This window comes from Oryctolagus cuniculus, chromosome 9, assembly GCF_051225735.1.
Source record: "Oryctolagus cuniculus isolate XC-2025 breed Fujian yellow rabbit chromosome 9, ASM5122573v1, whole genome shotgun sequence".
In the NCBI taxonomy this organism is placed as follows: Eukaryota; Metazoa; Chordata; class Mammalia; order Lagomorpha; family Leporidae; genus Oryctolagus; species Oryctolagus cuniculus.
This window is the reverse complement of record NC_142875.1, coordinates 114076069-114100302: the sequence shown is the minus strand read 5'-3', so window position 1 is coordinate 114100302 and position 24234 is coordinate 114076069. Positions and strand designations below refer to the sequence as shown.

The 24234-nt window shown below is 41.2% G+C and overlaps 1 protein-coding gene and 1 pseudogene across 5 annotated transcripts in view; one reads left to right on the top strand and one right to left on the bottom strand.

Moving 5' to 3' along the window:
• DERA (deoxyribose-phosphate aldolase) overlaps positions 1-24234 on the bottom strand; it is a 121271-nt gene that overhangs the window by 33392 nt on the left and 63645 nt on the right. For all 5 annotated transcript variants that reach the window (XM_089303884.1, XM_051850797.3, XM_002712636.6 and 2 more), the window contains one exon: positions 11744-11872. In XM_089303884.1, the coding sequence (XP_089160010.1) occupies positions 11744-11872 (129 nt within the window). The remainder of the gene's footprint in view (positions 1-11743; positions 11873-24234) is intronic.
• Positions 23452-23734, top strand: LOC149124734 (signal recognition particle RNA; annotated as a pseudogene).

Here is a 24234-nt window from a genome sequence, read left to right as displayed (position 1 = left end):
AACAACGACAAAAACCCACAAAAAGACAAAAACAAACCCCCAAAACCATTCTGGACACCCAAGTAGGAAACCAAGATTTGTAAAATGGCATCAAGCTCCACACCACTACCCAGCTTCCCTCCCCACTTCCCTCGCCCATTTCCTGCCCACACTGCACACACCAGGCTTCTCCCCTGGACTGCTCTTGCGTGTCTCCACACGAGAGCCACGGGTTCCCTCTCTGAAACGCCTTCTTCCACATGTGCATCTAAAACTCCCATGCACCTCCACTTAGCTGTGTTCCTGCAGTGCTTGGGAAAAAAATGTCCCTCTTCTTCCTGCATTCCCAGTAGCATTAATCAGAAACCTATTTTTCATTTCTTCACCACACTAGGATACATTGTCAATTTTAAAGGCCAGGGGCTATCATACTTGTTTTTCTCTCTCCATGTTCTCTTCAAATCCTCCAATGCCTACAATATCAGAATAGTATCTGATAAATACGTTTTCATGCAATACTTGCTGGATGAGTCACTTAAGGGAAAGCACCATCCCTAGGCATTTAGCTGGCAAGAAACTCTGGCTGGTCCAGAGACTACATAACAACGAACAATCTTGTTTCACCTGGCATGTTGGCTCAGTGTTCCAAATAAGCAATCCGTAAAATGAATAGCTAGAACAAGTGGCTTGTTCACTGGAGCTGTCTGATAAAGGTATTCTCCCCTCTCCAAATCTGAAACTCTTTCTTTAACAAATTTCTAGACTACAGTGTGAGTGAAGAGATTTCCCGTCATCATTTCAGGAATCTCTCCATGAGAGATTCTCATTCCTGCCCACACAGGAGAAGCACCTGGAGTTTTAAAAGGAACTTAAAAATATATATACTAATTTCTGGGCTCCACGCAAGGCCTATTGAAGTCTTTGGTAGCAGGATTTTAAAGTCTATTTCACAGGCTCTCCCTGAGTCTCCACTGTGCGGGCCTCAGAGAGAACCCTGTTCTAGGCAGAATTTTGACTTGAGTTATTTGTCCTCAGGCAAATTCCCTGTGAATTTGGCTTTTCTGGATCTCCATTTTCTCACCTGTGAAGTGGAAGTTCTGAGGTTAATGAAGTTTATTTTATTCTTCGGTTTTCTAAGCATGTATAACTTTCAAATGTTTATTTGCTGCTCTCTTGGCTTATCTGACAATGTACAAGATGCAGGGAAATGGAGGTGAATTTGTAAAGCCCTGACTTAGATGACAGAAGCAGCAGGCAAAATTCTATTTGGAAAAGTATGTTTCCCATATACTTAACTAGTCCCTGGGAAGTCAAAAGTTACATATATAATCAGCGATGTTTATAGATTTTCTTACAGCCATGTTAAAATTTAAAAAAAAGAAAAAAATTTCCATAATATATTTAATTCCCTCAGATGTTGCCTCATCATTCTAACAATGACTTTTTGTGTATGTTTCCATTACAGCCATGACTGCAGAACAGGTGGATGATTTCAATAATGCCCCCTCGCTCCTTAAGTCTTGGAATAGAATAGCTCACTGAGCAATTTAACACACGGGGCCCCTGAATTTTTTTTTATTCTGGTGATGGCGATGTAAACTTTGTCTTGCTTCAACTATTTTTTTTTCTTCAGTTAACACATCTTTCCAAATTTAAAAAAGCGTATTTTTTCATTTACTTGGCTTATAAAGTAAACCTGCAAACCTCCAAATATTTTTTAAAGCAAATAAAGAAATATTCACCCATGCAGAAGAAAAGGGAACACAGGAGGATTGCTTGCTCCATTTTATAATATTATGGTACATTGTGTAGTCTTGTGTCAGTATTTATTATCAGTCATTTAGTTTATGATAGAGAATAACTTTTGATTACTGATGCTTGTAGTATTACTCACTCTGTCTTGGACTGTTTGAAGATCTGTATTTTTATTACAAAGTCCAATAAAAATAAAGTGAAAAACCCATAGGTCCCAAAACTGATTCCTGGCTTGTGCTGTAAGTCACTCCTTTCCAATCTAAAAAGTATTTCCTTCTACTGTTAGTCTCTGTCTCTTGCTCATAAGCAAATTTATTTCCTAATGCCTCATTCTTTATTTTAGCCATTAATCTCCCATTGAGAACCTACCAAATGCTTTTTGCAGATAAAAATATTTAATATCTACTAGATTTCCCCTATCCACAAAACCATCCAACATTGCTTAGAGGGAAAAATCAATCTTTTGTACCTGAATCCAAGTTTGCCAGTTTGATTCCAAATATTTGCCTCTAACTTTTTCAAGTCTTTGTAGAAAATAATAGAGCCACAGAACATGAAGCCCATTTCTCCTTACTAGGAAACAGATGGTGCCCCTTCCCTAAATAAAAGATCCATCAAAATGCCAACTCCCAATATCTCAGGGAGTGACCTTATTTGGAAATGGGGTTACTGCAGATGTAATTAGTTAAGAGAAGGTCATTCTGAGTAAGGTGGCCATAATATTACTGTTTTCCTTATAAGAAAAGGAGAAGACACAAAGACACACACTGAGAAGATGGCTATGTGACAACAGAGGCAGACATCAGAGCAATGCATGTACAAGCCAAAGAATGCCAGGACTTGTCAGCAAATACCAGAAGCTGAAGAGACAAGAGCTTTCCCCTGTAGACTGCAGAGGGAATACTGCTGTGCTGACACCTTAATTTCACCTTTGCAGAGCTCGTTATTTTGATAGGGTGGCTAGGGGTACACTTTCTGAGGCTTTTGCTTGGGGACCTGATTTTAAATGTAGTCTGTGAATGAGACAGCAAGTTCACTTCCAGTCTATAAGTGGTTGAATTCCCAAGGTTAGTTTAAGAAATGACAATAAATTTGTACTTTAAATCCTTCAACTCTCTTTTAAAAATTTATCTATTTATTTGGTAGGCAGAGAGAAAGAGAGAGCACTCCCATACACTGGTTCACTCCCCAAATGCCAGCAACAGCTAAGGCTAGACCAGGCCAAAGCCAGGACTGGAAGACAATTCAGGCCTCCTATTTCAGTGACAGGAACCCAGTCACCTGAGTCACCATCTACTGCCTCCTAGGATCTGTGTTAGCAGGAAGCTGGAGTCACGAGCTGGAGCTGGGCTTCAAACCCAGGCACTACAGCATGGGATGCAGGCATTCTAACTGCCAGGCCAAACGCCTGCCCCTGAATCCTTTAACTTAACCCAGTACACATTTATATTATTTCACTTTTCCCACTGATGAACTTTCAACTGCCACATCCCTTTTCATAAATGAAATGTTCTTCCTATGAAAAGCAAGATCTTTTTTAAAACACACACACACACACACATACACACATACAAACACACAGAGGCTGGAACACCGCAGGGGTCTGGATGCACCATCTGGATCAATACTCCTTGAGTGTACAAAGATTTGCAGCCTAAGACAGAGGACTCAGTGTGACAGTCTTTAGAAAAATAAATCACTGTCATGCTGTTTGATTCATACTTAAACTTTAAAAAACTTTTAGATGTTAATTAGCTATTAATCACCCTTTGTTGTTAGTGTTTTGGTTTCCTTCAGCCACAGAAATTTCCCCACTATTTTTTCTCCTTCAGTGTATCTTCTAATGTCTTCTCTTATATTTTCTCTGCTTCACCTCATTCTTTTTGTACTACTTTGATCTTATTGGACTGAATTTCGCATATCCCCTCCCCTGGCTCCCATTCTTTTCATTTTTGATTTCCTGTACAATGCAAAATTCCAACCAAGTTTGAAACTCATTTTGCATTCCTTCAAGGTCTGCTGTCCGCTCGCCCCATATTTTTGTGTTCGTACTCTTCCCACAGATCTTCATCAGCAATTCAAACCTGATGACATTATGATTGCATCTTCAGTGCTTCTCGACTCCAACCTTATTTATCATGCCTGCATTATTTCCAAAGATAAGGTCCAGAATAACTTCAGAGCAGAGCTTGTTAGCGGTTGTGTGTGCGTGAACAGCCCACCGCTACTGAAAGATAAAGCCACTTTCCTTCATTCTGGCACGCTTCTGAGTGTGCGCGTGTGCTGGGCTGAAATCCCTCAGCAGTACACTGACCCGCTTTCCCCTTCTCTTATCCGTAAGCACGTTTCCCTATCTCACTTCCTATCACCTTGTTCTTGGATTGTTCGATGAAAAACATACGGCTCTGGTTTCTTCTCTGATTATATTAAATTCCCTTCCAAGTGTTCACTCCTGCCCCGCCTCTTCCTTGCTTTGTATTTCTCTCACCAGGTTTCCACTAAAGTAAATGGAAGGCCCACGTCTTTCACCAAACAGCCAAAGTGAAGAGGTCTCCTGAGGCCTTCCTTGTCTCTAGAACCACCTCTGAATTTTTACAACCCTAAATATGTCATACCACGGCCACACACTGCCTTAAAAAAAAGCCTCAGAAATGTAATCCCCTTGTCAAAGGCATAAATCATCTTTTTGTCCAATTAAAATAAGTCGGCTCTGTAACACACAACATGTTCAAACTCTACAAGGTTATGGTACATCAGGTAAAATGCATCTAAATTTTCAAATTTCACTTTGCCTCCTTTCACTTTTCCTTATCTCTATATTCCTCCCCCCTTTCTTTCATTTATGTATTTGAAAATGTTTTCTTAGGTGCTACCAGATGCCAGGCATGATGGTGATCAAGAGGAATAAAATAAGTAAGATGTTGTCATTGGCCTCAGGGAAGTTCACTGTATTGCAAAAAATCCAAGGAGGCAAAACAAGTGATGACAATGCCATGTGACAAGTGCTACTGGTATTTACAACAGTTCTCCTAGGAGCACCACAGTAGGATCAACCAATTAATTCTGCCTCTAGACGACCAAGAAGAGGTTTAAAGGAGTATGGAAACTGTATTGAAATCTTTAAAAATGGCCAAGGGGATGGGGAAAGGGTGTAACAGAGAGAGGAAATGATATAATGGAGAAAGAAGTACCTGGGATATTTCCAAATATCAACAACAACAACAACATAGAAGAGCAGCAAAAATATCCTTTTACCCAATGTTTTTACTTTGTCATATAAGAGTACCTGCTTCATAGGATTACTGTGAAGACAAACTGTAAATACACATGAAGCCCTTAAAATAGTCCCTGGCACATAGTAAATGCTCAAGAAATCTTAGTTTTATTATTGTATTATAGTTTATATTTTATATTTTTCTTTTCTGATTTCTGGTTTCATCTCCAGTTAAGAGCCACTGTATTTGGTTACAGGTCTGAAAAGCTGATGTGGATGCTACAGCTTCTAGAGTTTAAAAAAAAATTGAGAGTTGACAAAAAACATGGCTGAGCACAAACACAATTAACCTGGCCACAGTCAGAGTCAGTTAATCAGATTCATTTTACACCTGGCTTTTGGAAGACAGAGGCACAAGTTCATATCTTGATTCAGGGAACAAGCCTGATGATACGGTAAGCTTTGGGATCAGTACAGAAGGAACTCCAGTTCACTGTCAGATATCTTATACAGCTACACCAAATGGTTTTTAAAAGGGATGTTCTGAATTATATTACAGTCTAGGAAAAAGACTGGATTATGTTTCCTTTCTCACTGAGGTAGGATGGAGTAGAAAGGTATACCAATTTTTAAAAATAGCTTACAAAATACTCAACTGACAGTTTATAATGTATTTGTATACCTTACTCACTGGACTTGATAATCAGGTTAATATATTCATTCAGGGTCACAAATGTTCACGACAAAACAAGAGCCTGAGCCTTCTTAATCCTGCAACTGTGCTCCTTCTCCTTTAAACATTTTGAAAGATAACTAAGAAAGATTAAACCAAAAGTAGGCTACTAATTATTTAGGTGAACAAAATGCAAATACCTTGGGCCAGCATTGCAATGCAGTGAGTTAAGCTGCTGCTTGTGACACCAGCTTCCCTTAACAGGTGCTGGTTCAAGACCCAACCACCTCACTTCAGATTCAGCTTCCTGCTATTTCTCTGCCCTGCCATGCACGTGGGAGACCTGGATAGAATTCCTGGCTCCTGGCTTCAGCCTGGCCCACACAGGGCTGGTTTGGCCATTTGGGATGTGAACAAACAGATGGTAGGCCTCTCTCTCTCTCTCTCTCTCTCTTTCCAAACAGATGGTAGACCTCTTGTGTGCATGTATTTGTATGTTCCTCTGCCTTTCAGATAATTTTTTTTAAAAAAAGGACAAACATCTTGGTTAACTGAGTTTTACTTATAATGATATATGAAGGGCTTCAAAAGTTCATGGAAAATGTTCATTATCTTTTTTTTTCCCAAAGATTTTAGTTATTTATTTGAGAGGCAGAGTTACAAGCAGAGAGAGGGAGAAAAAGGTCTTCCACCTGCTGGTTCACTCCTCAAATGGCCACAAGGACAGAGCTGCACCGATCTGAAGCCAGGAGCCAGGAGCTGCTCCTGGGTCTCCCACACAGAGGCCCAAGTACTTGGGCTATCTTCTATTGCTTTCCCTGACCATAAGCAGAGAGCTGGATTGGACGAGGGCAGTGAAACTTGAAGCGGTGCACATATGGGATGCCCATGCAGCAGGCAGAGGCTTAGTGTACCACACCATAGCACTAGCCCCGTGAATTATCTTTTAATTCCATTTTTACATGAATGCTTTGAAGTGTCCTCATATAATACTAGATGCATGGATCTCTCTATTCTTCCTCCAATTGTTTTTGCAATAATCTAAATAGCTATCAAAATTACAAAATAAATTATTACGAATATATACCATAAGCTACTTTTTTGAGATTTTCATTACAAATTAATGTAGAAAAACAGCAATGATAAATTCCAGACCTAACAGAATAAATAATACCAGAATTTCCTTCCTGCCATAAATAACTCTAACATTGAACAAATTTTTTTTAGGTACTGGAAAGTTGGCTGCTCAAGACACAGACTGCAACATCCAGATGTACAAACTCATAGACATTTTGTAGACTAAATCAGTTATTCTACAAGAGTCATTCAAAAGTTTGTATAAAGTGAAATTAAAAGATAAATTTACTTTAGTGCAATAAAATTTTTCATGTGTGTAATTTTTTTCTAATGGCACATTTTCTATGAACTTTTTAAAGACTTTTCATAAATACATTCAAAGACTTAAAGGAAAATATGACCTCAATGAGAGAAGTAGGAACACTGAGAGAAATCAACAGGCAAACATAATAATCCTAAGTGTACACACTCATTAATAGAGCTTTAAAATACATGAAGAAAAAACTCACAGATTAAAGAATACAGACAAATCCACACCCTCCCTCAGTAATAAACAGAACCAGCAGACCAGCACAAAACAAAATCTGAATAATACTATCAATGAATCTGACCTAACTGACATTTGCACTAAGTTCAGGAAGTATACATTTTTAAACTGCGCTTGAAGCATAAATCTATCATAAAATGAGCCATAAAATAACTCATTACTCAAAAAAAGATTCTTGCAATGAATATTATCTGAACATAACAGAATTTTAAATTATCAATCAATAATAAGAGATGCAGAAAGAAGCACTATCTGGAAAGTAAATATCCCAACCCAAATAACACTTCAAAAAGCATTCTAAACAGCAAGAGATATCAAAGGGGGAATTATAAAATACGTTAACTGACCCCTAATGAAAGAAAAAAAAAAGCAACAAGTTGACTCTGAATAAATTGATAAAATTGGCTATGCTCTAGTAAGACTTTTCTAGGAACAGGTGAAGAGGAACAACAAAAACAGGGAAGAAAAAAAAATAATCAAATCGTGAGTGAAGAATGTGATAGGAGTACAGATCACACAGATATAGCAATCAGAAGAGAATATATTATAAAGAACTTCATTTCAATCATTTTAATAATTCAGTATAATGGAATACTTTTGAGCAAACTCCTTAAAATGTTGGCTGTTATCTTGAGCAAAAGGGAGGGGGAACAAGCACAAAAGTGTACCTACTGTGTGACTGTAATGCTCTGAAATTGGCAAAGCTAATCGATAGAGACAAAATCAGATCGGTGGCTACACCAGTAGCTAATACCTAGTAGTGGGTGATAAAAGTGGAAATGACCATATAAAAGGGTGCACAGGATACTGCAAGAAATGTTCTTTCTTGATTGGAATAGTGGGTCTAAGTGTGTAACACATAACACCTGAATTTCACTGAATACAAACTGACCTAAATGAAGGTTTTTGTTTTTTTTTTAATTTCTTTATTTCGTATTCATTTGAAAAAGACACACACACACACACACACACACACACACAGGGAGAGAGCTCGAGTGCATGAGTGAGAGTATGACCGAGAGTGAGCTTCCACTGGCTGGTTCACTCCCCAAATGCTCACAACACCTGGGGCTAGGCCTGAGGTATGCCTCTGGCATCTCATATCAGAATGTTAATGCAGGTCCCAGCTATTCCATTCCCCATCTCAATCCCTACTAATATGCCTGGGAAGGCAGCGAAGATGGCACAAGTCTTTGGGGCTCTGCCACCCAGGCGGGAGACCCAGATGGAGTTCCTGGCTCCAGACTTCCAGCCTGGCCCAGCTCCTATTGTTGCAACCATTTGTGGAGTGAACCAGTGGATGGAAGATTCTCTTTCTCCCTGTCAAAACAAGCATATCTGTCAAATCAAAGGAAATATTTTAAAAGAGTATTGGTCTATATAAATGAAGTTGCATCCATATAGCGAAATATTCATATACAGAGAATATATGTAGCCACTGATTTCCCATAATGATAGATTATTGTACCTGGAATGCAACTCCTAAGTAACAGATGTCAAGACTGGCCAGATGTGCCTGTGATGAATGTCTCAGCCTCATACCACACCAACATGACAGCTACCATGCAGGAGTACCACCTGGGACTGCTGATATCCATTTCCAAACTTTTACTTTGCTATTTGTGTTAACAATCCCTTGTCCTGGCAAGAGCTTGAAACAGAGGCTATCTGCCTTCCTTAAACTCTACAGGATTTATCTAGGTTCCAAAGAGTTGTGGCAAGTCTTCTATTGTGGACCTCTGAAATGTCACCAACAGGGGTGGATACCAGGGCACAGTGCGTTAAGCTGCCTCTTGAGATGCCTTCATTTCATACTGGAGTACCTGGGTTCGAGTCTCCCTGCATTTCTGATCCAGCTTCCTGCTAATGGAGGCAGAGGCAGCTTCCTGCTAACACACACTCTTGGCGGCAGCATACGATGGCTCAAGTACATGGATTTTTGCCACATGGGAGAACAAGATGGAGTTCCTGGCTCCTACATTTGGCCTGGCCCAGCCCTGGCTGTTGTGGGTATTTGCTGAGTAAACCAGAGGATGAAAGGCATATTCTTCCCCTCTACGTTTTTTTTTAATTTATTTATTTATGAAAGGCAGAGTTACAGAGAGGCAGAAGCAGAGAAAACGAGAGAGAGAGAGAGAGAGAGAGAGAGAGAGGTCTTCCATCCACTGGTTCACTCCCCAGATGGCCACAATGGTTGGAGCTGTGCAGAACCAAAGCTAGGAGTCAGGAGCTTCTTCCAGGTCTCCTTCAAGGGTGCAGGGGCCCAACGACTTGGGCCATCTTCCATTGCTTTCCCAGGCCATAGCGGAGAGCTGGATCAGAAGTGGAGCAGCTGAGACTGGAACCAGCACCCATTTGGGATGCCAGCATGGCAGATGGCGGCTTTACCCACTATGCCACAGCACCCTCCCCACACCTTTCAAAGAAATAAATAAAACTTAAAAAACAATTCCACTGATAAACTACTGTTCAAAGTGTTTCATTCCTTCTTATATCCTTAGGTTTTTCAGAGATTTTGCTCTAAGTAATACAAGCAGAGCAGCTATTTTCTGGAAACAGCAGTGATCAGAACGTTAACACCATTAATGCCTCGGCACATCTAGGGGATGATCCACCAGGTCTGACAGAGCACTGAGAAAGTACACAAGACTATAAAGAATCTATAGAGTGACTGCAATGGATGGCCCAGGTTTAAGACCATTTCAGCCAAGTATCTCCATCCAAATACAGCTCCCCAGTAGGGCATCTAGACATTCGATACTTAATTGCAGTCTAGTGTGATAAATTATCTCATAAAGGTTTTTTTGTTGTTGTTGTTAATTTATTTGACAGGTAGAGTTATAGACAGTGAGAGAGAGAGACAGAGAGAAAGGTCTTCCTTCTGTTGGTTCACCCCCAAAATGGCTGCTATAGCCGGAGCTGTGCCGATCCAAAGCCAGGAGGCAGGTGTTTCCTTCTGGTCTCCCATATGGGTGCAGGGGCCCAAGCACTTGGGCCATACTTCACTGCCCTCCTGGACCACAGCAGAGAGCAGGATTGGAAGAGGAGCAACCGGGACTAGAACCCAGCACCCACATAGGATGCCGGCACAATAGGCGGAGGATTAACCAAGTGAGCCATGGCACCGGCCCCTCGTAGAGGTTCTAATAGAATGACTGGGGGTACACAGAGGAGATGATGAAGCAGATCCTATGGGAGGGAGTGCTATCGGAGATATTCCTCAACAGGGTGACATCTGTGCTGAATCTAAAGGCCTTAAGGAATCATTTGGGCAAGAGGCACTCAAGGGAGGGGGCACAGTCTATACCAAGACTGAAAGGGTTGAAAGATTCCCCCTGCAGGAAGCTTCAAGTAATTCTACATAGTTGAAACACAGGAGGTGAAGGGAAAATGAGACGGCAGAGGCACATGTAGGGTCCTAGGGAGGACCTTTTAAAAATAAGGACTAAGGAATTTATAGTTTACGTAGAAGTTGAAGAGAAGTCACTACAGGATTTTAAGTAAATAGTACATAATCAAAGTAGAGTTTTAAATTTTTAAAAATTTATTCATTTTCATTTTATTGGAAGGCACAGAGACAGAAACAGAGAAAAACTGCCCATCCACTGATTCACTCCCCAAATGCCTACTATGGCTGGGAATGGACCGAGCCAAAACTGGGAGCCAGAGATACAATCCCAGTCTCCCACAGGGGGGTAAAAATCCAATGACCTGAGCCATCACCTGCTGCCTCCCAGGATGTACATTATTAGGAAGCCAGAATCAGGAGTGAAGCCAGAACTTGACATGGACATCCCAAGAAGCATCTCAGCCAATTGCCCAGCCCCTGCCCCCAAAGTAGCATTTTCGAAAGATATTTTTGATAACAGCGTGGAGAACAGATTTCAGTCGGGCAAAAGTAAGAACAGGCCAACTGGCTGAATGGAGGATGATGGTGGCCAAGAAGGCAACACCTGGAATGGAAAGATGCAGCACACACAGCAAAGAGACTCATCAGCTGGCCTGAATGCACAGACTTGCTCCTCATGGAAATGAGGAAAACATCAACCTACATTTGAAAGTATAAGAAACAATGATGGTGCCCTAATTCTTTAACTGACACAAACAAAAGCAGAAGCTGTTTCAGACAGTATGGACACATCTGAGAAAAATCAAAAGTTTAAATACAGAGAGAGACAAGTCAGTCAGAGTTAAATAAATGCATGTCTCACATACGTTGATCAATGAATAATCAACACAAAAGGCAATTCACTAACAAGAGAGCCATCTACTGCCTTATAAGAAAAATGCAGCAAGAAAATGCAACAAAAATGTGGAAGAAAGCCAAGAATTTTTGACCATGTCACACTGTGTATGAGTACATAAAATAACTGACTCCCACCTCACAAAAAATTCCAAGTGGCTGGCACTTTTAATAACAGCCAACTGCTTTCACTTTCTCATTTGTCCTGAAAACATCAATTCCATATAAAACATTACTTGACTGTAAGACACTCACCTGCCATCATTGCTATCATACTGGCTTTATAGACATTAGTAAGAGATCCAAGTTCTCCTGTTGCTAAGATGGTTTTGAGATGAGCTTCCCCACAGGCCTTGCGAAACTGACGAATTTCATCATACAGGGCTAGGGAAGAAAATAATTGAGGCAGTTACAAAGCAGGCAAGTGATAACATAAGTTGGCAGCCGTTTAGAGCTGGTAGAACCCATTTCAGATTTAGGAAACATAAAGCATTTGTCACTTTCTTAAAATCACCCCAATTTAATATCGCCTAGAGCACTCTGTTGCAGTTCACATCCAGTTACAAGGAAAGCTTAGTTTGCTACCATTACACCGTTTCCCAGCCTGGCCTGAGGTCCAGAGTCATTGAGCTTTTAAAATATCATTATAATGACATGCAAATTATAAATAATTTCTACCTTTGCCAGATGATGGTTACTTATAAGAAAAAAATTATTTACCATACATACAGTATTGTACCATTTTTCTTTTTTTAATCGTTAAAATTATTGTACCATTTTTCGAAAATAAAGATCCCTATTAATTCTTCCACTCACATGTCATAGGTTCTCCTGTCGGAATATAAAGTAGACCTTTCCTGAGAGCCCTGCTAATGACAAAGAAAACATAACAGCTTGTCCTACTCTCTGCCAAGGTGGATGTCAACATAGCTGACCAAGTGTTGAGCCTGGCCAAGTAGTGTTTCATGAATGTACATAAAGCTCTCCATAGAAAGTTTCAGAAATGCAGCCTTGAATCTATTTATCCCTGACCTCAGAGCCACATCTGGCTTTTGAAGGCACCATATGGCACCCAGAAAACACCTTGACTTAAAACACAAACACACACACAGACACACACACTCAAAAAGTGCACAGGAGACTGGAATTAAAACATAAGTTTATGTTGGTGCTAACACTTCTGAAATCTATGCATACAAGGGGTATGCAAAAAGTTCATGGACAATCGGCGCAGCGTGCCGGCCATAGCGGCCATCTGGGGGGTGAACCAACAGAAGGAAGACCTTTCTCTTTGTCTCTTTCTCTCACTAACTCTGCCTGTCAAAAAAAAAAAAAAAAAAAAGTTCATAGACAATGCATATCATGAAATAATTATGCATAGATTGCCAACATTTTTGGCAATAAGATAAATATCTTTTAAGCCCATTTTTCTAGGAACTTTCTGAAGTACTCTTCTTGACCAAAGAAAATACAAAAAATTTAAATACTCAAGGTAACAGGATTTTAGTAAACAAAATCAATATGATTAGTATTACGTTTTTGAAAATTGTTTATCAGTCTTTTGTCAATGATGCCAGTGGATTTTGGCTTTTACTCAAAACGTGTAAGTTCCCACCTTCACTCTGGAACTCAGCCAATTATTACACTAGTAGGACCACGATGGAGTTTTTTTTTATTTTGTGTGTATGTTTGTGTGTGGCTGAGTCATGGAAGCAGTCTGATAAGCACATGGAATGAACTGAACAGGAGAGGAACATTCATAGTAAGGAGTAGAGTTCTGGGTCCGGCACTGTGACATAGCAGGTGAAGCCGCCACTGATTCCCAACTGCTCCACTTCCAGCTCCTTACTAATGCATGTGAGAAAGCAGCAGAGGTTGTTTGGGCCCCTGCACCCACATAGGAGACCTCAAAGAAGCTCCTGGCTTCAGCTTGGCCCAGCCCTGGCCGTTGGCTGCAGCTATTTAGGGAGTGAACCAGAGGATAAAAGAGCTCCCATTCTTTGTCTGTTGGTCTCTTTCTTTGTAACTCTTTCAAATAAATAAATATAAATTAAAGACAAAACAAATCTACCATCTTTTGTCTAAAGATTGCTACTTAGTGCTATGCAGTGGATTTCTTTACTTATGGTTAAAACTAGACATTTATGGTTAAAACTAGATGCATTTTATTATTGAGCTATTTATCAGCCATTGAGAGGTTATGTCTTTTAATCCATGATCCAAACAGAATGAACAAAATGTGGTCATTTAACGCTTAACTAGCTTTAACAAACATGCAAACACTGCCTTCTCATTCTTTATCTGCCAGTTCTGCAAATCACTTACTGACCTATGTCACCACAAACAAGATCAAAGCTTCCTGAGAAAATACCTTAACCTTTAAGGTTAATATTTGGCAAGTTTTCATTTCTTTCTGTTACCGGCCTACCCCGAAAAATACAAGAATAATTAAATTAAAAAGTACAACAAATTTTGGGGTGAGCATTTGGCATACTGGTTAAGGCACCTGTATCCAATTATCAGAGTGCCTGGTTTCAGTCCCAGCTCTGTTTCAAATCCAACTTCCTGCTAATACATACCCTAGGAAGCAGCAAGTGACAGCTTAGGTACTCGGGTCTCTGCCACCCAGATAGGAGATCTGAATTGAGTTTCCGGGTCCTGGCATTGGCCTGACTCAGCCCCAGGGATCGTGTGCATTTGGAGAGTGAACCACAGTGAATGAGATATCTTTTGTCCCTGTTTTTCAAATACATAAATTAAAACAAAAATTTCTTTAATGTTGTGTGGGAAAAAAAAAGTACAAAAGATCAGGCCTTTTTTGAAGGGGACTGGATTCCATTAAGTGACTACTTCTACCTGGGCCTTTCAATCCCACTGAGCGATACAAAGAGGAAAGAACAATTGCCTTCATTATTGCAGCACCAGCACACCAGCAGCTCTAAGAGACTAGTAGCCTCCTGTCCGGCCACCAAGCAACAGTACGCATGCTGGCCAGTGGCAGCGGCACTCGTTATGGCCCTGTGACCAGACTCTCCAGTAGCACAATCTGGCTATATTCCATTCCCCAGTATAGCATCGTCCTGCTTGTTTGCCAAACCTGGTTCTCCAGGCTTCCTCTTGTTTCAGTGAGCTACTCTATGACCTCCTAATAAATCTCCTTTTAGCTTGACTTAGTCAGATTTGGTTCATTAGTTTTCAATTCATAACTCTAGTATAATAATATTTACTGAGGCTGTATGGTGCTGTGAAAAATAGCATGAGTTCCCCCAGTCACCTGGGTTCATATCCCAGCCCTACCACTACCTTCTTGTTTCATTTTGGCAAGTTACTTAGCTCTTCTATTCCAAGACATCTTTAGAAGTATGTTCTTCTCAGAGTTACTTTGAGCATTCAGTAGGATAATACAGACAGGCTAAGGGCCCTAAAGTTAAAATCAAAAATGTTCCAAAATCTGAAACTTTTTGAACATGGTGTCACAAGTGGAGAATTCTAACCAGTGTTTCACGCATAAATGTACTTAGAATATGGTATACAGTCACCTTCAGGCTATGTATATGTATAGAAGGTGTCTACAAAACATAAGTGAGTTTTTTTATTTAGATTCAGTTTTCACGTTATAGATATATAAATATCCCCAAATCCCCAAAATTTAAAATCTGCAATATTTTTGGTCCCAAGGGTGTCAAAGGACACCTAACTGCACATATAAAATGGTAATGACAATATCGAGCCCATGGTTAAAGCCCAAGGAATGCCAGCTCCTTGTTGACCTATAGCTGTTGGTAGTGGTATCATTGGCACTGCAGATGTCTTATAAACCTCAAGATTCCAGAGGACTTACAACAGAAGACACAGTGATCTACGTTTCTTAAAGAACATAATATAAAACTTATTTGGGGCACTAGAAAAGCAGTTTGCAGGGGGGCCAGCACCGTGGCTCACTTGGCTAATCCTCTGCCTGCGGTGCCGGCATCCCATATTGGCGCCGGGTTCTAGTTCCGGTTGCTCCTCTTCCAGTCCAGCTCTCTGCTGTGGCCCGGGAGGGTAGTGGAGGATGGCCCAGGAGCTTGGGCTCCTGCACCCACATGGGAGACCAGGGGGAAGCACCTGGCTCCTGGCTTCGGGCCGGCACAGCGCTGGCCGTGGTGTCTGGCCATTTGGGGAGTGAACCAACAGAAGGAAGACCTTTCTCTCTCTCTCTCTCTCTCTCTCTCTCTCTCTCTGTCTCTGTCTATAATTCTGTCAAAAGAAAAAAGAAAAGCAGTCTGCAGGCAAAAGTTAACTATGTTTCTTTCTTTCTTTCTTTCTTTCTTTCTTTCTTTTTTTTTTTTTTCATTTTATGTGAAAGGCAGAGAGACAGAGATGGACAAAGAAAGATCCCGCATCCCCTAAATGCCTGCAACATCCGGGGCTGGGCCAGGCCAAAGCTAGGAGCCTAGGATTCAATCTGGGTCTCCCACATGTGTGGCAGGAATCCAAATAAGCAATCAGTTGCTGCCTTCCAGGGTGCTCACTAGCAGGAAGCTGAATCAGAAGAGAAGGAGCCAGGACTCACACCTGGTCCTCCAACATGGGCTGCAGGCATCCCAACTACTGCACCGAACACCCACCCACCCCACACATTTCTTTTTAAGCTGGGAGCTCATGCTTCTTTAAATAGACAGGCTCTTGGGATAAGACGGTTATTGCTGCTCGCTAGCTATCTAAACATAGGAATTACTCAATTTCGTAATCCTAATTACTTAGGAAAGCTCAGTTTGCAGATATTTTTGTGAAGATTAAGTAATACATGTGACTAGGATTAAACCAACAAGGAAGGCATTTAGTTGGCATTTAATCATTCAATACCAGTTTTCTGTATCTTTCCTCAAAAACTACCAGAAATAGGGTGAGAGTGTGGGCAGGAAGGAGGGCAGGATGGGAAGGATCACTATGCTCCTAAACGTGTATCTATGAAATTTATCCACCTTACATAAAAACAAGACAGAAAACCAAAAACAACTTTAACGAAAAAAAGAAAGCACTGACCTAATACTTCTGAAGTTAGAATCTGCAATTAGAATCTGCAGATTTAAGAAAAAAATAAGACACTCACTCTCCAACATAAACGGCTGAAGTCGCAAAGAAGTACGTTAGTGCTTGGGGAGTTTTGAGCAACTTCATGATACAGCGATAGATATACTGGAAACTAGAGAGGTGATACGTGCATGTCAAAGTGAATTGATAGCTAACATGTAATTCAGTCAATTTTAAGTTATGTCCTTTAGCATACTCATCTGACACTTTCCTTTCAATATAAATGAGAAAGACAACAGAAAAATGAATGGGTAGCTATTCCCCTACATTAGCAGGGGTAACTACAGTGGTAGGGTATGGATGTATTATAATTGCAACTTGGCTAGACCACTGGAAGAAATTAAACATGTGAAGCAATAAGAGATTCCTTTCCAAAAAATTCTTCACAAATAATAACTTCTTGGAGGGATGAGAATTCCCAAGCTTCCAAAAATCGTCCTTCAAAAATCCTTCCAAGCATTCAGACACATCATTTAAACATCACTTGTGCATTCGTTAGCTTTTGAACACTATAACGAAATGTCCAACACAAACTATTTAGGAAGAAAAGCAGTTTACTTAGCTCACAGCTTCAGAGACTGAAAATCCAAGAAGCATACTGCAGGCTCTGTGGTGAGGGCAAGGACTAACCCTTAGCTGATCCCTTCAAGGGACCGATGGCAATGGCCAGAGTGAGTGTAGGAGAAACCAAGTGACCACATCTCAAACCAGGAGAGAGCGAGCTGAGTGGGGCAGACTTACCCCTTTTATTTATTTATTTATTTATTTATTTATTTATTTTTTAAAGAGTTATTTTATTTATTTGAAAGACAGAGTTACAGAGAGAGGCAGAGACAGAGAGGTAGGTCTTCCATCCACTGGTTCACTCCCCACATGGCTGCAATGGCTGCAGCTGCACTGATCCAAAGCCAGGAGCCAGGAGCTTCTTCCGGGTCTCCCAGGCGGGTGCAGGGGCCCAAGGACTTGGGCCATCTTCCACTGCTATCCCAGGCCATAGCAGAGAGCTGGATTGGAAGTGGAGCAGCCAGGACTAGAACCGGCTCCCATATGGGATGCCAGCACTTTAGGCCAGGGCAATAATCCGCTGTGCCACAGCGCCGGCCCCTACTTACCCCTTTTATAATAACCATCTTGTGGAAACTCAAAGGGTCACAGGAGAACTACTTTCCAAGGCTACACCCTCAGTGACCTAAGGAACTGGCACCAGGCCCTATATCTTAATGGTTCCACCACCTCCCTACACCACCATGGTGGGCACTATGCCTTTAAGCCATGACATTTATGGGAAACAATCAAATGGCATTCAAACCATAGCATCTTGTGAGGTAGCTCGCTGCCACTTCCACATTTCAGATGAGAAATGTGCAATGTGGAAAGATGAATGGCTAGCCCAAAACCTTATCACTAGTCAGCTGTAACACAGAGATCAGAATTCATGTCTTGAGAAGTTGAATATAATTTTATTTCCTACTTCCTCAATCTTTTTTGCCTCTTTCTTAGCACACACACCCATACATGCACGTGCATATAAACACTGTATTAAAAATGTATTCTCTGGGCCAATGCTGTGGCATTGAAGGTTAAGCCTTCATTTGGAGTGCCAGCATCCCATATGGGAGCTAGTTCATGTCCTGGCTGCTCCTCTTCTGATCCAGTTCTCTGTTTATGGCCTGGGAAAGCAACAGAAGATGACCCAAGTGCTTGGGCCTCTGTATCCAGGTGGGAGACCTGAAAGAAGCTCTTGGCTCCCGGAGTCTGATCGGCCCAGCTCCAGCTATTGTGCCCATTTGAGGAGTAAACCAGCAGATGAAGACTTTATCTGTCTCTCTCTCTCTGTAACTCTGCCTCTCAAATAAATAAAATCTTTAAAAGAAAATGTATTCTCATGGAAACAAACATAAGTACTTCAGTAATAAAGTAATCAAAACCCAAAACCTAAAGGGATACCAAGAGCCATCTCATTTAAAACAATCCATTTTATAGATGGGTGGTATAATCCTAGGACATGGTCATTTTTAGTGCTGTGGCAGGAGGAGAGAGGAGAGTGCATAAAATGTGAAGTTCCAAAGCAAGTCAGAAACATAAAATACTTAATTGTGTATGATTCAGTATGCTAAGAAAATATGTAAACTGCTCTCCTAGCCTCCAGGATGGGAGCAAAACACAGAACTTGTGTTGCAGGAGGGTCTCCATGTTTACATCAGGACTTCTCGGCTGGCGCTTTCTGCTAATTAGCTGTATTTCTTGGGAAAGTTACTGAACCTCCCCAAGCTTCATTCTTCTCCTCAAGACAGGACAGCAAAGTTTTCACTTTCCAGCTAAAATGCTTCTTAGATTCTGGGAGTAAATATAAAAGTAATTACTCAAATGATTGTAGAGGTAATCAATTAATTATTTCCTTGCAGCTCCACCTTTAATAATAAGCACATGTAAAATGAAGATAAACTCTGATTTACTCCAAAAGCTTAAGCTGCTAATAACTAAGACCGAATAGTCTCTTGTTTAAATCGATTTAAAAAGACAATTCTGACTGTCTTGGGGAGCCTTCAGCTAAACAGAACAGGGGAGCAGAGGAACTAGAGGCCACTCACCGCCATAACACAAGGGACACATGGGACAGTAATGTCACCAGGACCTAGGGACTCTTGGCTCACATGCTACACTTGTAGGTAAGCAAGGGCTTGCAGCCAGCTCTACCAGGAAAAGAGAAGGACACAACTATTGGTGAAGACTGGGAAGGAACTGGCAAGCACAGACAGGGGGACAGTCCAGGGAGACAGTGTGATGGATCTAAAGACAGTCCTATTTAAGGCAATCCAACAAACAGGTACATAAAGATCAAACTGATGAACATTCTGAGGACAATGGGAGGAATACGTCTCATTAACAAGACAGAGGGACACAAATATGGAAAGGAAGATGAGAATAAACCACGCGATGCTGGATTGTCATGGAGGTTGTCAGTGTGAACACAGGAGTTCCAATACAGATAGACTGGCTGGTCGACTGATAGATAAACAGATACACATGTATGTGTGTTTGCGCATTTGTGTATTTTCATGTATTTCCCAGATCTTCTCACTGACAGGGCCTACAAACAATAACATCCCAATAGAAAATTTGAATATCAAAATAAATTACAGTAGGGTATAATTATAACCCATTGAAAACAACAGGAATAAGGAAGGAAGGAAGAAAGGAAGGAAGGAAGGAAGGAAGGAAGGAAGGAAGGAAGGAAGGAAGGAAGGAAGGAAGGAAGGAAGGAAGGGAAAGAAAAGGGTGGGGAGAAAGTAATGCCAAATTGAGGCATATTCTGCAAAATAACAGGCTTGTTATCTTCAGAGAAAAGAGAAAACCCTAGGGGCCAGTGCTGTGGCACAACGGATAAAGCCTCCACCTGCAGTGCTAGCATCCCATATGGGCACCAGTTCGAGACCCGGCTGCTCCACTTTTTTTTTTTTTTTTCTTTTTTAAAGATTTATTTATTTGAAAGTCAGAGTTACACAGAGAGAGAGCGAGAGAGAGGTCTTCCATCTGCTGGTTCACTCCCCAATTGGCCAAAATGGCCAGAGCTGCGCCATTTTGATCCAAAGCCAGGAGCCAAGAGTTTCTTCCAGGTCTCCCATGTGAGTGCAGGGGCCCAAGAACTTAGTCCATTTTCTACTACTTCCCAGGCCATAGCAGAGAGCTGGATCAGAAGTGGAGCAGCCGGGACTAGAACTTGTGCCCAAGTGGGATGCTGGCACTGCAGGCGGTGGCTTTATCCATTATGCCACAGCGCCAGCTCTCCCCTCCCCGCTGCTCCACTTTCGATCTAGCTCTCTGCTATGGCTTGGGAAAGCAGTAGAAGATGGCTCAAGTCTTTGGGCCTCTGCATCCATGAGGGAGACTTGGAAGAAGCTCCTGGCTCCTGGCTTCAGATCAGCTCGGCTCCAGCAATTGCAGCCATTTGGGGAGTGAACCAGCGGATGGAAGACTTCTTTCTCTCTGCCTCTGCCTCTCTGTAACTCTGCCTTCCAAATAAATAAATAAATCTTTAAAATTAAAAAAAAAAATAAAAGGAGAGAGAGAGAGAGAAAGACCCTGTGGACTGTTCCAGGAGGAAGAAGACTAAAGAGATACCTGGACTCAGTAAAGAACCCTATTTGAGGCTGGTGTTGTGGTACAGTGGGCTAAGGTGCTGCTTGTGACACCCACACACCCTATTTGGGCATAGGTTCCAGTCCTGACTGCTCCACTTCCATTCTAGCACTAGTGCTAATGTGTCTGGGAAAGCAGCAGATGATGCCCCAAGTGCTTGAGGGCCCCACCACCCATGTGGGAGACCTGGAAATAGTTCCTAACTTTTGGCTTCAGCCTGGCCAGTGCTAGCTGTTGAGGCCACTTGGGGAGTGAACCAGCAGACTGAAGATGTGGTCCAGGGCAGGGTGGGGCACTCTGCCTTTCAAATAAGTAAATAAATGAATCTATTAAAAAAAAAAAGAACCCAGGGCGGCATAGTGGATTAAGCCACCACTTGCAGCATTAACATCCCATCTGGGTACTGGTTTAAGTCCTGGCTGCTCTACTTCCAATCCAGCTCCCTGCTAATACATCTGGGAAAGCAGTAGAAGGAGGCTGAAGTGCTTGGGTCCCTGCCACCCACATGGGAGACCCAGATAAAGCTCCTGCTCAGGTCTGGCCCAGCCCTGGCCCTTGTGGCCATTTGGAGAGTGAACCAGCAGATAGAAGACTTCTCTCTCTTTGCCTTTGCCTCTCTCTCTCTGTAACTGTACCTTTCAAATAAATAAATCTTAAAAAAATGAACCCTATTTGGACAACTGCAGATACTGAACAAAGATTATGCTAATGGTAGCATAGGTTCAAGGTTAATTTCCTTATTTTGATGGTGCACATGACTTGGTACAGAGTGTTCCTGTTTTCGGCGAACTTACACTGAAGTATTTCAGTATAATGGATCAACAGGTCTGCAACTTCATTTCAAATAGTTCAGAAAGAAAATTATACTGAGATAGCACAAACATATGCAGAATACGGCCAAAAAGATAAATCGTGTAGAATTTTATAACTAGAAAATCTGAGCAATAAGAAAACCAATTTTTAATTCTACTTTTGTAACTTTTTCTCTAAATTTAATATTATTTAGAAATAAAAACTAAAAAAGATGCTTGCATCTAAGTATTTTTCTTATGGAAGGGATTTTGGGACTATCAACCACTCTATGGCTTTAAAAGCCCTCAAAAATTTGATTATATATGGTATCCTTTAGTTTGTAACCTGCTTTTATCCCCTTAATATATCATAGATATCATTCTATATCCATAGCACATTTTTAATGGCTGTATAAGCTTCCATCAAATGGACATAAAATGTATTTTATCATTTTCCTATTATTAGATACTGAAGGGCTCAGGTTTTTTTCCTGTTGTAAATAATATCTGAGTAAGTAAATATCTTTATAGTTAAAATCTCTTTTTTTTTTCTTTTGGCAGTACGAATGACCTTTATTGGTTACCCCACAAAATGGAACAGAGTTGGGAATACGACAGTGCTTGCTCCTGGGGAGTCATCCACAGACTTGCTCACTCACCGTCCTCCGACAATACTTACATCTTTATGCACATCACAACCTTATTCCCTACAGTCCCTATTAAAATTTCTGCTCACATGTTCACATCTATGTTCACTGTTAAAAGTTCAAACATTACAAAAACTGAAAATCCCCCATTCAAAAAAAAAAAAAAAAAAAAAAACAAGAAAGAACAATTCTTGCCATAAATCAAAAAAATAGTCATTTGGTAGGCTATTCTGAAAGATGACTGATGAATGGAAATGGAATTCAAATGCCAGGGCTGCAAATTAGTCAGAATAATGCAAGTTAACAAAACACACATATCAGAGAGGTAGCTGGCATAGTGATGTCACATCAAAAACCTGGTAATAAATGTTTTCTGGAGTAGTGTAAGTAGGTGAACTAGAGACCCAGGATGTATTACATTGTAGATGCTTCACCAATATCATGAGACAGCAGTAGAAGAACTGAGTCCTGTCTGTCCCCACTATCACTCCGACTACTGACATACTGATGACAAGTGGAAGTCATAACCTGACCTCTACCCATCATTCCCAGCTGAGAAACAAATGAGGCTGCACCACTGGCGGGTTCACTGTCAGGAACTGGAGGACTCAGCCACAGGGAGAAAGGCCTGTGTGCACCTGAGTAGATCCAAGCAGTGGAGGGAGGAGTCACAGTGCATGTGTTCAAACAGCATCTGAACAGGCAGACAACTGGCTCTGTCTTCTTCAGTCCTGCCGCTATTTACTCCCTACTTATAGGAATCTGCATCTTTTTCTCTACTTAGCATGATCTTCCCTCTCACCTAAGAGGAAAGTATATCCATCTTGAAGCAGCTGACAATTCACTGAGTTTTTTGGAAAAGCATTGCTCTAGACATGAGACCTGTTTAGAATTAGGATTTCAGTAAAAATCCAAGTGTACAAAGATTATGTTCCTAATTTGTGTGTATCGTGCATTCAAAGCAAGTTAAAAAAAAATAACTGTTAAGGGAATCAGCACTGTGGAACAGCAGGTAAAGCTGCTGGCATCCCATTTGGCTCCAGTTTGAGTCCCAGCCACTTCATTTCCGATCCAACTCCCTGATAACGCACCTGGGAAAGCAGCACAAGATGGCCCAAGGGTTTGAGTCCCTGCACCCAGGTGGGAGATCCAGAAGAAGCTTCTTGCTGCTGGCTTTGGATTGGCCCAGCTATGGCCATTGTGGCCATTTGGGGAGTGAATCAGAGAATAGATCTCATCTTGCTCTGTCTCTTTCTAACTCTGTCTTTCAAAAATAAGTAAATCTTTTTTTTTAAATAACCATTAAGGTGCCAGGTGCGGTGGTGCGCGCCTGTAGTCCCAGCTACTCAGGAGGGTGAGGCTGGAGGATCGCTTGAGTCCAGGAGTTCTGGGCTGTCATGCGCTATTCCAATCGGGTGTCTGCACTAAGTTCGGCATCAATATGGTGACCTCCCAGGAGCGGGGGACTACCAGGTTGCCTAAGGAGGGGTGAACTGGCCCAGGTCAGAAACAGAGAAGGTCAAAACTCCCGTGCTGATCAGTAAATAATCATTAAGGAACTTATCCCAGCAATTAGTTTTTGAGTGCCAGAAAAATGTCCAACACTGCATAAGAATGGCCTGAAAATAACTCTTAAGATAATTTTATGTACAGTAAAACACTATAAAATTGTATAGCAACCTAAACTAGAAAAGTTACAAAAAGTTCATAAACAATGTCATCCACCAAAGCAACTAATTAATCTTGTAAGGCTAAAAACAGAGATGGGCTGAAAAACAAAGTAGTAAAATAACTTATAAGAAGTAATATTTTTGTCAATAATTTTTGAACTTGTAAAGAATCATAGCATAAAAACAAAAGCCCATAAAAGCATACAGTTGCCCTAAGTATCTCTGAACTTTGACTGCTATAAATAATCCTCAAAACAGAGAAGCCACTGTTTACAGATTATATGATTCCTCCCCAAAAAGTATCTATGATTTTAGAGATGGCTTTAAAAGATTTATTTGAAAAGTGGTGGTGGGGGGAAATCTTCCATTTCCTGGTTCACCTCCCACCCCAACTCACCCCACCTTACAAATAGCAACAACAG